At 46.3% G+C, this 15,120-nt stretch overlaps 1 protein-coding gene across 19 annotated transcripts in view; it reads left to right on the top strand.

Moving 5' to 3' along the window:
• The first annotated feature begins 2,833 nt into the window (after positions 1–2,833).
• IKZF1 (IKAROS family zinc finger 1) overlaps positions 2,834–15,120 on the top strand; it is a 98,652-nt gene continuing 86,365 nt past the window's right edge. For 2 of the 19 annotated variants that reach the window (XM_032244230.1, XM_032244231.1), the window contains exon 1: positions 2,838–2,914. Coding sequence is in view for 1 of the 19 variants with exons in the window: in XM_032244219.1 (XP_032100110.1) it covers positions 9,636–9,729 (94 nt within the window). In the remaining 18 variants the exon portion in view is untranslated. The other 17 variants (XM_032244233.1, XM_032244224.1, XM_032244232.1 and 14 more) reach the window with 15 other exon arrangements.

Below are 15,120 nucleotides of genomic sequence, written 5' to 3'. Positions count from 1 at the left end.
AAAAGTGCCTAGCTACCTCTCTTTCCATAGTGAGCTCTGAATAAAGTAGCCTTTGATTAATCCTATAGGTGGTCTCTATTCTTTCGATAATACAACCTCAAAAGAAGAAAAATTGGTGATTTAGCAATTATTTTCTGAATAAATTAAAGCGTTTTATTTAACACTCTAACATTATGAAGAGGGCAATACATAAATCAAATAAAATGACTTTAGACATAAAATGTCTACAAAACAGTTTTACATGTTTCAGTTTCTCCCTATATGTTTTCCCACCCATTTTGCATTTTCCTGTTTTCCTGAAGGTTTGAACATTTGATTTATGTCACCTCTCTGGTCCCTCTGAGTCTATCCACAGACCCCAGGCTACAATAATATAAGCCTGAGTTCCTTCAACTCCACCAGCTTGGGGGCAAGGGTAAGGTGTGGTGCCTGCAGCCTGACTGCCATTTTGGTTTTGAGACAGGGTCTTGCTCTGTCACTGAAGCTGGAGTGCAGTGGTGCCAATCATGGTTTACTGTAGCCTCAAACTTCTGGGCTCAAGGGATCCTCCTGCCTCAGCCTCCTACGTAGATTGTTGGAACTGCAGGTGCATACAACGACATCTAATTTTTAAATTTTTAATTAAAATGGGGTTTGATTTTTAAAGTTTAGCTTTTTTTGTACAAACAGGGTCTTGCTTTCCTGCCCAGGCTGGTCTGGAACTCTTGGCTTGAAGTGATCTTCCTACCTTGACCTCTAAACGCAGGTGTGAGTCACTGCACCCAGCCAAGAAGCCTGAGTCTTCACAGCACACTCATCTCATTGGGAAATTGGTTGTGTTAGCAGGGAATAAACGTTCCAACTTGGAGTGTACTCCTCTCTGTCAGGCATGCGGTAAGGTACTCCATATGTGATCTACTTAACCCACAAACAACTCCACCAGGAAGCTTATATTAACACCATCAATTTGCAGATGGGGAAAGGACCTCATTTTTGAGAGGGAAAGGACCTCAGTTAGAGTCGTAAGCCCAAACTATCTGGGCTCATAGCCCCATGCGCTCCTGCCTCAGCGGGCTACACCTCGGTGAGATGCCTGTTGCGGTCCACCAGTCCACTCCTGAGGACCAGGGCACATAGAGAGATATACCAGCGGCTAAAGGTACTTACGCATCCAAGAACTAGAGGAGTCCCGTGTCCCCTTCACAGCATTGCTGGCCTCCCTCTGGGACTTGTACCTTATGTATATTGCCTCATTTAATCCAAGCAAGGACTCTTTAGGATTAGTGGCATGTGGCATGTATTCTTTTTACAGACAAGATGACGCCCAGGAGTTTGAATAACCTGCTCAAGGTCACGCAGTGGAGGAGAGGACTAGAAGGTAAATCAATGGACCTTTCGCTACCCTCCCCTTCTCCGGGCTGTAGCAGTGAGTTAACTGGCTCAGACTTGCCCAGCGGATTGCCCCTCGGGACACACTGAGAACTGTAGTAAGAGCCATATAAGTGCCCAGGAAGAATGTGGCCAGACGCTGTTTGTGATTCACTGGTAGACGGGTCTTCTCCCAGGGGCAACAGGCAGATCCCTGTCTCTGGTGTGCCCAGGCCTCAACTTGGCAGCCTCTTGGGCCAGGCCACAGCCTTCCCAGGCAGCGACAGTCTCCAGCCACACTGAACTGCCCTGAAGGGACATTTCTTGCTTATTCCCTTGCCCGGCTGTGCCCTCTACCCTCAAGGCCGTGCCCTCTACCCTCAAAGCCTTGCCTTCTTCGCTTGCATGTCCTGCCCTGGGAGGCTCCTTGGTCTTTCTTCGCTCTCCCTACGGATCTTCACGCCTTCCTGAGCCACTGCGCCCAAGCAGGAGCCCGCCCTCGGCCCTCTTCCCAGGGCGCTCCTCCTCACAGTGGTCCCCGGGATTTTTCTTCTGTGCCTTCCTAGTGGCCCCTACAAGTCTGGAAGGGCAGGAGCCGCATTTCACTTCTCTGGGTCCCCTCCCCTAGCGCCTGGCGGGAGCCAGGCTGCATTTGTGGAATTCATGACTTTCTCTCTCCGGCTCAAGCTGAACACACTGCTGGCTCCTGCTCGGGTGGAGCCGGGCTAATCAGAGTGAGGGGCTCCCCGTAGGGCGAAAGGGTGCGCTGTCAGAGGTGGCATTCCCGTTTTACGGAGACACACGGCGTCTTACACTTCAGGGAGAGGTCTGAGGCGCAAAGAGCCGTCGAGCGGACTGCGGGATTGCTCCGCTGTCATCTCCGCCCGCAGCAGCCCTTCCTCACGCACTTGCGTGTGCACCCAGGCCAACATGGAAGGCGCCATCCTAACTTCTGCCGTGAGCAGGTGGGAGGGAAGAGAGACGAGAGGTATTCCATTGGTTGTCTGGGAAAATGAATTGCTCCTTCCCCTCCCTTACGGAGGATCAACTTTTCCCACCCCCTCGGGTGGGCACTTTCATCCTGGGGCCGGAGCCCGAACCCGGGAGCCAAGGGGCCCCAATTCCAGGGACGTGAAGCTGAGCGTGCAGCGGGCGCTCCCAGACACTGGGGAAAGTGCTTTACGGTGTCCCGAGTCCCTCGAGTAGTCGCCAGCTGGGCGAGCGTGCGGGTGCCCCGACCGGCTAGCGGCCCCGGGTGCAGGGTGGCGGACCCGGCGGCGCGCGTCCCCCTCCCTCCCCTTCCCGGCGGCCCGCACGTGTCGCCCGCGCCGCGCCCCCACGGGTTACGCGCGGGTCCCGCAGCGCCGCAGCCGAGCTGGGCTTCCCGGCCAGCGGGCACAGCGCGGGCCGCCGCATCCCGTGCGGGGCCGCGGCGCGATGCTGCGCTGGAATGAGGAAGCGCGGCGGCGAGGGGAGGGCCCGGGCGCGCTGCGCGCGGGGGTGGCGGCGGCGCGCCGAGCGGGCCAGGCGCGGGCGAGCGGGCTGCAGCCGGCGGCGGCGCCAGCAGGTACGGCCCGCGCCCGCCGCCGCCTGGGCGGCCTTTGGGGGCTGAGCCGGAGCCCGGCGCGGTTGCAAAGTTTGCGCGCGCGGCCCCGCTGTCCCGGAGTTGCGGCTGAGACGGGCGCCGCGCGAGCCGGGGGAGCCGGCGACGGGGCGGGGACGGGACGGCGCGCCCTCTCCGTGTCCCGCTCTGCGCCCCCCTGCGCTCCCCGCTCCGTGTACCAGAGCTGCGAGCCGGGGGACGGCCGAGCCCTGCGCGCGGGGCCGAGCGGGCTGCGGGGCAAGTCCAGCAGGGACGGCCAGCGTGCGTCACCCCAAAGTTTGCGGAGCGCGGGGCGGCGGGGCGCGCGCTCGGGCCACCCGCCGCTCTGGGCGGCAGCAGGTGGCGACGCGAGGGCGCCGCGGGGGCGGCCGGCACGGAGAGGGCCAGGTACGCGGCCCGCGGGCGGCGCTGTGCGCGCGGGGCAGCCGGTCGGCCGGGAGCGCGAAAGCCGGGTCGGAGCCGGCGGGGGGCGGGGAGTGTGGCGGAGAAATGGGGAACAATGCGAGTGAGCAACTTCAGGAAGTCATTGTGAAAGAAAGCTGGGAAGAGCTCCGCGGCCAAGTTAGCAGGACACTCTAACAAGTGCCTGCGCGGCGGGCGCCCGGGGCGGGAACTGCGGCGACCCCCCTGGGTCCCCGCGCAGCGCAGCCCAGCCCGGACGGGACGCTCGGCCGCGGCGAGGCGGGCGAGCCCCGCAGGGCAGAGGGAGCCCCGGCTCCGAGGTTGCTCTTCGCACCCGAGGATCAGTCTTGGCCCCAAAGCGCGACGCACAAATCCACGTGAGTGTTTTCAAATTGAATTTCAATAGGAAAACTTGGGGTAACTGGTGAATTTAAAAAAAAATGTAAAGAAAGGCGGTGAGATTGATAATCCCCGGTGTCGCTCAGATCCGCCTCTTCTTTCTGAGGACAGTGAAAGCGCTGACTTCTGTCAAGGGTCTGCCGCTCTGCACTGTGCCCGCAGGTGCAGGACCAGGCCGGCATGGGACACTTCTGAGCAGCCCCGCTGTCACCAGAGGAGGAGGATTTAGCCCCCAGACATATTTAAATTTATAGACCTACATAAACCCACAGAAGTCAGCCTTTGTAAAGTCATGTGTAAAGAGTTTTCCTTATATTTGAGCCGAGAGCTTTCTTTTTATACTACAAAAATAATGAGATCGAGTCTGAACTTGATTTCTGTAAAAGAGGAATTATCCCGGCTTTGAAAAGTTAGTCCTTTTGCTGACTGCAGGTTTGGCTCTCAAGTCACCAAACCTTCTCAGGAAAACACTTAATAATATTAAGGCATCAGGTTATTTGCGGTTACATTTGAAATGTATTTTAAATATTTGTCAAACATCGCTGGTGATGCCTAAGGAACCTCGTGAGGGCTTGATTGTTTTTCCTTCTAATTTGGAGGCACAGTGTATGGCATCTGATGACCGAAAACCCTAGCGATTCCATAGGGTCTGACCAGGCACAGCTTTCAAATGCAGCTTCCCTCTTTCCAGGGACTGCAGCCCACCCAGATTGAATTTCAATGCGGCACTTTCTGCTTAGGTTTCCCACTCACAATTTCCCACTGTGCTTCAGGCAGTATAATTCAGCTTTGAGATACCTTGCTTTAAACTTCCAGACAAAATAGTGTTGAAGAAATACCTTCTTATTAGTTCCATCAGCTTCTGTTAAAAAAGGAAAATTTATGGAAGTTGAAAATACTTCGTATGATATTTAAACCTTCATAGAAATTCAGATGCTTTTAAGGACTGGTTCACTTTGGTTATGAGATGAGGAGGGAGAGAAACCCACAGAAAAATTTCCCGGGTCCTCCTGAATTTATTTATTTGTTTGAAGATGTTTGTTCAACCAGATTTATTGTACTCATCTTTTATATGGGGTTTTAAAAAGCAACAGTTTCAGTATTATTTATATTAGAATGTGTAAGAATTGTTTCTGTGACAAATCAGATCATTTGGGCTGTGGCTTAAAATGTACACAAGACAAATATTTATGACAGGAAGGTTCACCATCTTAAACTGGCATCTTGTAAAATGCAGAACATGTTAAAGAGGTAATGTGTACACATACATATAAATAATGATGTCACATTAAAAATACTACACCATTCTTGCTTGATTGAATGTACCTGATTTCAAATTTCACCATGAAGATATTTCATACCTTTTTTACATGAAAAAAAAAAATGTGCTTCTCCACCTCCCAGTCCACCAGAGCTGATGACCAGAACATTTATTGAACTAAGTGGTCATGTTTTCTTCCCCTTTTGTTTCATGGTGAGAGTTGAAGGAAGGAGTTTTGGAACTCTCCAGTACTTTAATTCATCAGTGTTCTAATTAGAGTGCTACCTCTTGGAAAACTACATATCCCCATAATGCAGAACCATCATAGCAATAATCGCCCACCCTTGGGGTCTTCAGGAGACCACAAGGGCTACAGATAAAAGTGTGGATGTGTTAGATTTGACCCTTTTGAAGAGTTTTATACAGGCGTCTAAAGAGAAGATCAGCTGTGGCCATTTGCAGCCATTTCCCTTGTTGAAAAACTAAGATTGCAGTGAATGTGTTGGCGGAGAGGTCTAAAGCCCGGTTGTGCCACAGACCACTGTCTTCCTTGTTTGACCGGAGGCTTGGAGTTTGAGAACAGTGGTTCTTTGGTTTGGATACATCTTTGTTCTTGATTTGGATGTATGTGTTTCATGCATGGCTAATGTAGCATATTTTCAATATAAACATCAAAGATTTTGAAATTGGAAAGAACTCTATATACATTAATATACGTATACACACACACACTTCAAGATGATGCGTATATTAACAGATACATGAAATAAAGAAATTCCATGTGCATATGCGTGTACACAGAGCATGCACGTAGCGTGGAGAGGCATGGGGCAATGTGAAAGAATTTTATCAGACTGACATGAAATTAGTATTAAAGGCCCCCTTTATTTTTAACCTTTTACTAAAAGAAAATGGATTTCCCTATATTATATAATAGTAAATTTTAGGCATAAATAACATTTTTTGAGTGTTTGCATAATGTTATGTATTAATGTAATGTAACTGCAATTAACTAAGAATTCATCAAGGATAGCACTGTTTTGTGGCATTTTTTCCCTCCTCTAATCTTTGGAATTGTGAAATAATTTCACCATGATATAAGTGTTGGTTCTTGTCATATTCTAAGGGAGATTGATGTAAGTGGCTTCCCTCCAGCTCACAGAAGGTAAACCTTTTTGTGTTCTCTGAAAACGCTTGCCTTCTGATGCCTCTGTTTCTAAGACTGACAAGCACTCTGGGGCACTCCGAGCCTGCTTCTAGCGGCAGACTTGCTGCAGCTCCTGCCCTGGCTGTGAACATTGTTCTCCGTCTGGTGTGTCTACGTTCATATTTACGGAGACTTCAGATCAATTCCATTTCATATTTGTGCTGAATAATCCTTCCATTTTATGGGAGAAAACACAAGATGTAAAAGCAACAAGTGACCCATCCTTTGAAGCTTACAAGAGAAGACATATGAATCTATTTCATATCTTAAAAACATATCAGTTTTATTTTGCTCAAAAAGGGCACATGTACATTTTGACCTAGATTTTAGAAACGTAGAGTTTCAAAGGATCAGCATTATACAAACTGTTGCTCACACACGCACACTTAAAATTCAGATGAGGAACAAGATAGAAATGAAGTTTTATTAGGGACGTAGGGCACCTAAAACCAAAGGATATCAGTAGTAACAAAACAGTTTTTACTGTGTGCTCACTGAACACTCATGCTGGTATCTTCATGCAGACCACGGGCTTTCTTACATTTCTTTGCAGTTTAATAAATGACTTCAGACCTCAGGTTACCTTTCTGCATCTCCTGGAATATATGTTTATGTTCTTAAAGTTTCAGTGTCATGACTTTAGTAGCTTTAGTTTGAGTTTTTAAATGTTTGGTGATACTCCAACAAATATTTTTGAAGACATTATGAAACCTTATGAAGTGCTGCATACTACAAGTGAGATACAACAGCAAACAAAAGATTCACAGAAGGTTTTTAAGTGGCGATTTGCAGAAGGTTTTTAAGTGGTGAAGTGCGGGCCTGCCCATTTTGGTGTCTCCTTGGTGGTTACTCCTAAGAAGGCCTGGAGGAAGAGCAACTGAGACCTAATCCAGGGGCAACTGCCGGACTGTTTCAGTTGGCGATTTTTCCCTCTCATGTTTGACAGTGACACATAGGTAGATGCCAGAGGAGTCTTCAGCCAACCACCTGTTAATAAACTGTTAAAAGTGGTGCAAACCGCAGCTCACAGGTATGGGGGCCATTTGTCTTGCCTGTTAACAGGCCTGGCCCTAATTCTTTTCTCCCACGGCCATTTCTGCCTTTGGGGAACTCACAATTCCTGTTGACTAAAAGAGCGCCCTTTTCCACCACAAGCTTGACAAATCAGACGTCCACATAATTTCTGAACTCATTTTGGTTAGGGCAGGAAGCACAGGCTCCCTTCCTGTCTGTGTTTTCCTAAGAGAAAACGGTCTTCCCTCCTTTTTTGCATATTTGGCAAGCGGTTCCACCTTTCTCTGCACCCTGGTGGAGTGTGAAGGCAGCAGTGGAACCTTTTGGAGCAGGAGGAGGACACAGAGGCCCTGTAGCCAGGCACCAAGATCCCTCCCAGGTGGCTGAGTCTGAGGGGAACTCCGAGCAGCCCTGGGTCCTCAAAGTCTGGATTTGTGTGGAAAAGGCAGCTCTCACTTGGCCTTGGCCGGGCCTTGGTTGGTTGGTGAGTGCCACATGGTTTCTTTGTGTGCTTGCCTGGATTGGAATAGCCAGTGTGTTCTCCCCTCTTCCCTGTTGGTGTTTCCGCAGTGGGTGGTCTGAGCCCAAAGCAGCTCCCCATACCCCTGTGCGGGCCGCCTGTCTTGGGTGATGGAGAGTATCATTAATGCTCCCTCTGCACGCTCTGCTTTCGGATGGCCCCAGGCTCCACCTCTGATAGCTCATGGCGCAGGGCCACGGCTTAACGAATGGCTGGAAATAGGTCCTAATTAGTGGAAAAGTGCTTTCTTCATATTTTCTCACTCAAGTGTGCAGTGATTCATTTTTCTTCTGCAATCAGCTCACTGCTAAAGGAAATCTGACTCTCTTCCCGCCATTTCACACCAAAAGTTGTCTAAAGGGTGTAGGAGGTTGGGTTTCTGGAGAGAGCAGTGCAGTAGGAAGAAGGGACCCAGCATGGGCTTGTCCGTCCGGTCTTCTTTTCTTCCTTTTTTCCTCCCTTCTCTTCTCTCTCTCTCCCTTCCCTCCACTTCCCTTTTCTTTCCTGTCCTTCCCTTCCTTTCCCTCCCCATTTTCTTTCTATAATTGGTGGGGGTTTTGTACAGACTGTTGAAACACCAAGAACTGCATAAAGTGTTTTTGAATGACTTAGAAACTAGATTTTTATGCTCCATTTTTGAGATCACACACTAAAACCTACACCTTTAAAGCATTTTCTGTTAGTTTGAATCTATTTGAAAATGAACAGTATGTTTAGAGTCCTGTTCTGAAGCTAATAGTTCCGCTATGAATATTGATTGATCCGTTTTTGATAAACTTTTGTTGTTATACCAGATTTTCGCTGGCAAACCTAGAACAAGTAAAATTCCACATAAGATACTTCCCTACACCTAATGGGAAAAATGTTTAATTTAGAGTCTTTAGGAGAAATGAGAATGAGGAATTGACCTTTTGTAAGCTTACTTCTCAGGCACTCTGAAGTGTGTTCCAGTGCTGTTAATGGAAACTACAGACAGCCAGCAACCCCCTAGTGTGAGCCCCACTTTTAACCTGAAAAAGTGACCTTTTCCTCCTCCTTTGGGCTGAGTTATGTGTAGGGCAGAAAATTAAGCTGATATTCAAAGAGACTCACTGCAAAAACATATTGATAAATTGTATATTCTATTTTATTAAATTAACACCATACTGCTAATTATCTCGGGTTGCTAAAGATAAGGCAATTAATTATCATTTTAAAAACTGGTAGGAAATTGTGAGTACTTTTGCAGCACCAGTGTTTTCCCACTCTAGTATGAGGTTGTGTATGTTTCCTTGAATTGAAAGAATTTTCACTTTAAGAGCAGACGATGTTTTTGTTAAAGAAATGGAATTTGCTAAAAAGGAACGTATAAAGTAAAACGTTAAAAATAAATAATTGCATCGTACCTAAGGGCTGCAGAAAAATCAGGCTGCAGTGTTTAAAATGAGTTTTCCCACATTTTCCTCTGTGATGGACAGGAGCACTTTCCGTCAGGTTATAAATAAAGACATGCCCATTTTTGTAGTCCTGCAAATGAGGAAGTTGTAAACTCTCTGAGGTTTTACTGATGAGCCCCCTCTCCCTGGCTGTGCATGAAGAGATCATAGGCCACAAGTCAAGGGCTATACAATGGGGTCTAAACTATCCTGGTGGGGCCTGATACCCATCTTTTGCATGGACCTTGCAATGCGACGCGTGGTTTTGGCATGAGTGTCTTAAGCATTCTTCCAGATTTGGGTTACAGGACAGCCAGCACTGACCTCCCTATTGCAGAACAAAATAGGAATCTAGAACCTTCTTGCAAACAGAATCCAGCTGAAACACCAAGTTGGATTCTCAAGTGATGTTCTTTTCTGTCATTATTTGATTGTTGTCAGTAGCAGTTATTGATACTAAGTCATTGATGCATTTCTTCTTCCCTTTGCCCTTTGAGACACGGCTTATTCTGACTTCAGTGGAACCCCTTGAAGGTGGGGTAAGCAAGGTGAATTTCCAAGGTAATGCTACTAAGAGATCAAACTGCAATTTAAGGAGATTTTTGAATCACCTTCAGTGTGTGATCTCATATACTATGAGCATAGTTCAAAAATGTGAGCATAGATTAATTTCTTATAGTTATGAAAAAAATCTCATTTTAATTGATGATAGCTGATAATTTTATGGATGTCTTAAACACAACAGAGCTCAGAATTCAGTCCCTTTGGGGAAATTTTTGATTAGTCTGGAAACCAAGTGGCCTCCCCTAGTTTGAAGACAGCAATCAGGATGTCTGCACCTTTTCATGCTCTCTGGAGCAAAGACTACACACCCATGATTGTCTACAGGTCAGGCCAAAGCAGCTTTTTATATCACATGGAGTAAGAGGTAAATGGGTACATGTGCAACAATAGACCCCTAATGTGTTTACTCTAGAACACACGTTCTCTCTGCTTATATGCAGATTTTGTAGATCTTGTCTTACCACCTGCTAATGGTAGATACTATATCTAAATAAAATGAAGAAAATTTATAGTACCTAGGAATGTGTCCTCAGTGGGAAAATGAAGAAAATTTATAGTACCTAGGAATGTGTCCTCAGTAGGCAAATCAACCAGTAATGACTCCCAGTTATTTTTAATAAATATGCACGTGTGGGTACGTAAACAATGGGATATTCCTGTGAAGATCTAAATGATTTTAATTCTTTGGGACTAAATAAAATATACCTCTTCCCAAATAAGCTCACACAAACACTTATTTTAATAGAAGTCAGATGGCTTTGCAGAAACTTCTGTGTTACAGGTACCTTGTTTGAGATGTTATGGGTAGGCAAGTGGAATTCTCTATTATGTGTAGTGTTAAGTTTGAGTTTTAAAATATCCACCTGAAATGATTTACTTGTACATTAAGATAATTTCACTGCTCAGAAGGCACAATAAAGCATTCTTTGTGACACCATATGGCCTTGCTGAGGGAAAAACTTACTGTTATAACTTTGTGTTTATCGCTCTTTAAAAAAATGAAAAAAAAAAAAAAAAAAAAAACTTTGAAAATAATGGAAACACAACTGTCCCTGGTCCCCTCCTCTATATTTTATCTTTTTAATACAAATTTTAAAAAGTCAAGACCTTGGGCATATCTGTGTAGACCCTTCTTTGGAGGCAGTTTCTGTGATTTGTGAAGCTGTAGGTTTTATTGTCATTGCATTTCATTTTGTCGCACGGCTCCTGGGCATGCATGAAAGTCTTCTGAAATCAGTAAGAGGGCAGAAGAAAATGATTCTAAATTTAGATTTTTTTAACTTAAGTGATAAAGTGTGAAACGCCATTTATATTTGAGGAAGCTACCTAGTAAGTAGCTGATGTCAATGGCCAAAATCAGGAGAGGGCCTGTAAAAGCCTCTGAGAGTTTTGACTGTGTATGCCTCTCCCATGGCTGCTCAATAAACAGTGGTAGTAGTTTGAGAGCAGATGGTACAGTAGTATAGACAGGAAGTCTCTCCTCCCCATGTGAACCGTGCACCCCTCTGAGAGGCCAGAAACAATGCAATGCACCTGTAACGTCAGGGCACACAGCCATGGCCAGCTCCAACTCCAACTCTGGGCTTCTTGCAGCAACAAACGTAAACACAGAGGACTGTCTCCAACTCCACTTTCTCTATTTTTAAGACAACCTTTCGAATACAGCATCTGCCATCTTTTCTTATACTTCACTTTGAGGCAGGTGGCTCCACTGTGGCATTTAAAATGTTCCGTTTCTTTTCCCTCTGTATCAAATACCTCTTTACAAAGAAAACGTTCAAACAGCATAGTTTTTAACTGTATTTTAAAAGGTTTCCTTAGTTCCCTTTGACCCTTCCTCTTTTGCATATCAGTTCCTGGCTGTAAAAATAAAATAAAAAAAAAATGCTAGGACAGAATCACACATCTGAGCTGATTTGCCCTCAAAAAGAAGGTTCACAGTGGAACAAACCGCAGGAGGAGTTTTCTGTGGCTCAGCTAAATGTCGGGGGAGGGCGGTGTGAAAGCCAAATTGGATTCCTGCTTTCCTGTTTAAATCTTGTTTTTCATTGTTATTTGTACCAGCAATACTCTGTGGAATAATCATGAAAATGTGTAGATTGGCAGCTAATTTTTGAAAAATGAAAAGAATCAGAAATGAAATAAGAGTGCTCAGAAGTTTTTATGCTCTCTCAACCTGTTTTGTCAAATTGTTACGAAAACCTATAAGGTCTCTTTGAGTAGATACAAAGACTTTGCATATTGCCTTAGCTTTCTCTTGAGGCATTTCCCTTTTTAAAATACAGTGTAATTCACAGTGATAACGATAGATTTGCAAAAGTAAAATCTACCAGTCTGAAGATGAAAGGACTTGTCTCTTAGCAGGAATAATGGGTTTTATTAAAGAGGTCTCTGACCTAAGGCATTTTAAATAAATTAAAGGCTTGATCCATGTCCCCCCATGTATCTACTCCTTTCAATATTCAATATAAGCATCATTGAGTATTTAAGGAAATAACCCGAAATGTAACTCTAGTGTAGCTTCACTTGTCAGGGAGGAAAAAGTAAATAGCATACCTTTGGTCAAATAACCAGAACTTTACTGTGCTATAGAAGTTTTATGATGAAGTTTGCCTTTATTGCAGAGTATTACAAAGATCATGTTTGGTTTGTGGCAATATATAAGTAGCATCCATCCTCATCTGTCGTACGTTTGGAGCGCGTGACCCCTGCACTGGGCTGTGACATTCTGTTGGGCAAGACTGCTAGAGAGAAAGAAGCATCACCGTCAGACTGAACTGGTTTGAGTGTCAGCCCTGTTGTTGATTAGCTATATGACCCGGGGAAAGCTATTTCTCTTAGCCTTGGTTCTCTTATCTATAAAATGGAGGTGGTAATGCAGATGCCTTGGGTTTAATTTGGAGAGTTAAAGACACATTTACATGTTTAGCAAAGAGGTGGTGAATTTCAGCTCAACATTGAACACTATGCCAGGTGTTCAAATAAGCAGGTGGACAAGACAGACAATGCCCACGGTCTTAGGAGGTTTAACCATTTGCCTCTTAAAAGAAACTTAGTAGGTTGCTTGGCTAAAGCCAGTGGGTACCAGTATCCTTTGCTTTGCAACCTTTTCCTGGGGTACTGAAAGTATTCAATAAATGTTACAAAATATCACTGGACAAAGAATCCTCCATGGAGTACCAGTGGAGAAGGAAGGCATTTGCTTAAAAACAAATTAACAGAAAGACACTGTAAGGCAGCTGTTTAAGTTTCAGAGAACTACAATTATTTTAAAGCTTGAAAAAGTATTGTGGGCTACCAACAGATAGGTTAATTTTGAGTGACCCTAAGTACTTTGTACGGTAACTTTGGGATGCTGTGTACTTAGTGGTTTTTTAACAACCGTAAATTTGGGCTGTTAGGAAAGCAGTACAGTTGTGATTCTTGACAGGCATGTGCATTTTCATTTTTACCTCATTTGTCTAGACTCAGCTTGTCAGAATTATGGAAGAGACTCCTTGTGTCACTGTGAAGAGAGGTATTCACTGTCAGAAAGCAGAGAGGAGCTGGAGGCAGCTCAGAGGCCTGAGATCCCCCTGCAGGGGCCCCAGCAGGCTCAGCAGAGCTCTGGCCAGACTCTTCTCTGGGGTGCTGCAGTGAGAGTGAGTTCACTTCCCAGCCAGGCTTGCCAAGTCTCCTCACCTGGAAGCAGCAACTGCCCAGGGCTGTTGGATGTTTCTCCCCAGGACACAGTCAGGTCCCAGTCCCGCCTCAGTGTGGAAAGAGGAAAGGCAGGGTCCAGGAAGCTGTTTCAGGACAGACCTGAGGTCCCCCAGAGACACTTCGCAGGGTCAGCGGGGGCTGTAAGTCAGCACCGCCCACGCAGCCTGGAAGAGGCCCCTGTGCTGTTGGCTTGCCTGGCTCCTAGTCCAGCTTCTGCTCCTCCTTTGTAAAGTTTTGGGTGTGCTATCAGTTTTCAACTGAAACTAGGAAAGTAAGTCCTATTTGGTCAGAAAGGGAGAGAAAGAAGAAGGACAGAGAGAGACTGAGAGAGAGACAGTCTCTCTCAGACAAAGGGAGACAGAGAGAGGGAGGGAGGGAGAGAAAGAGAAAGAGATGGGAGGTAGGCGGAGGAGGAGGGAGAGATGCAGAAGACAGAGGGAAGACAGAGATTTGGACCTCCCAAGTCAGTGGACAATCTGGAGTGGGAGTGGGGGGTGCCTGGTGGCTTGTGACTGCGGAGTCCGCTCCTCGCTCCTGGAGGCGCAGCCATGGACAGCTTCTGTCACGTTGGTCCTGCACTTATCTCTGTATCTGTTTCCCCTGGTGCATGATTCAGAACTGTATGCTCCTAGAAAACAGTAATAGCATTCATGTTCATAAGAACTGTGCAGGCGAAAGGTAGTTTGCTGATACTGTTGTATTTTCTACTATGGATTCTTTTAGCTCTTGCCTGAAATTGTTTGGATTTCCCAGGCAAAGTAGAAAACTGTGGTCTGTTTCCGTGAAATAATTATTCCTTCTGGCGTCTCCCTTTACAGACCTACTGATTTGGGTTTTTCATTTAGGTGAAGGTTTGTGAAACCACGCCATTAGTTTGCTTTTGTGATTAACTCCTTTTACTGAAGGTAAGCGCCTTTTAAGCGGAGGCCACATCAAGCTTAAATTCCATGTTTTACTTTACACTGTGTTTCTTCGTGTGGGAGAAGAAGGGCTGCCTAAGAGCTTGTAGATTACGCAGCTAAAGTGCTGCATGTGCTGACAAGGGAGCGTGGTGGGACTTAAGTGCCCTTCTGGACACCTCAGGCTGCCCTTCGTAAGTTGTCTTGGAAGAGGCCACGTTTTCTTTGCCTCAAACACTTTCCCATTGTTTGATTATTCCTTTAGCCTTTCTCTGGAAGCAAAGCCACTTTTACGAAAAAGTCACTGCTTTTTCATCTTAAGAGATGCAAGTTTGGAGCCTGGGAAAGTTTTCAGGAGCTCATCAGCTCATCCCTTATGATGTCAGATGAGTCAGGCCACAGAATTCACAGGGCCCAGTGCAGACTGAAACCTTGAGGCCCCTTATTCAGAAATCATTCAGAATTTTGGTGAACATCACCCCAAGCAAAGAGACCCCCTAAGCACCAGCCCCCAAGCAACTGTACTCCCAAGCCCATGAAGCCCTTTGCCGTCAGAAGCAGTGTGGTTGAAATCGTGTATGAACTTGGAAGTGAGGTGGTTTGTGAAACACAGGTCTGCATGCTGGGGCAGGAGGTGGGGATAGGGCATCGAGTGGAAATGCCCACCCAGCAGGCCCATGTGCGGAAATGCAGAGCTCTCTGGCTCCTGCAGACTTGGCTGCTGACACTGAACTTGCCCCAGGAAGATGCTCCCTGTGGTGTGATCTGCTGCCCACCCTCAGCTCCC

This window comes from Sapajus apella, unplaced genomic scaffold (genome assembly GCF_009761245.1).
Source record: "Sapajus apella isolate SASKATOON/1434 unplaced genomic scaffold, GSC_monkey_1.0 scaffold54, whole genome shotgun sequence".
Lineage (NCBI taxonomy): Eukaryota > Metazoa > Chordata > Mammalia > Primates > Cebidae > Sapajus > Sapajus apella.
This window is presented reverse-complemented; position numbering and strand designations above follow the sequence as displayed.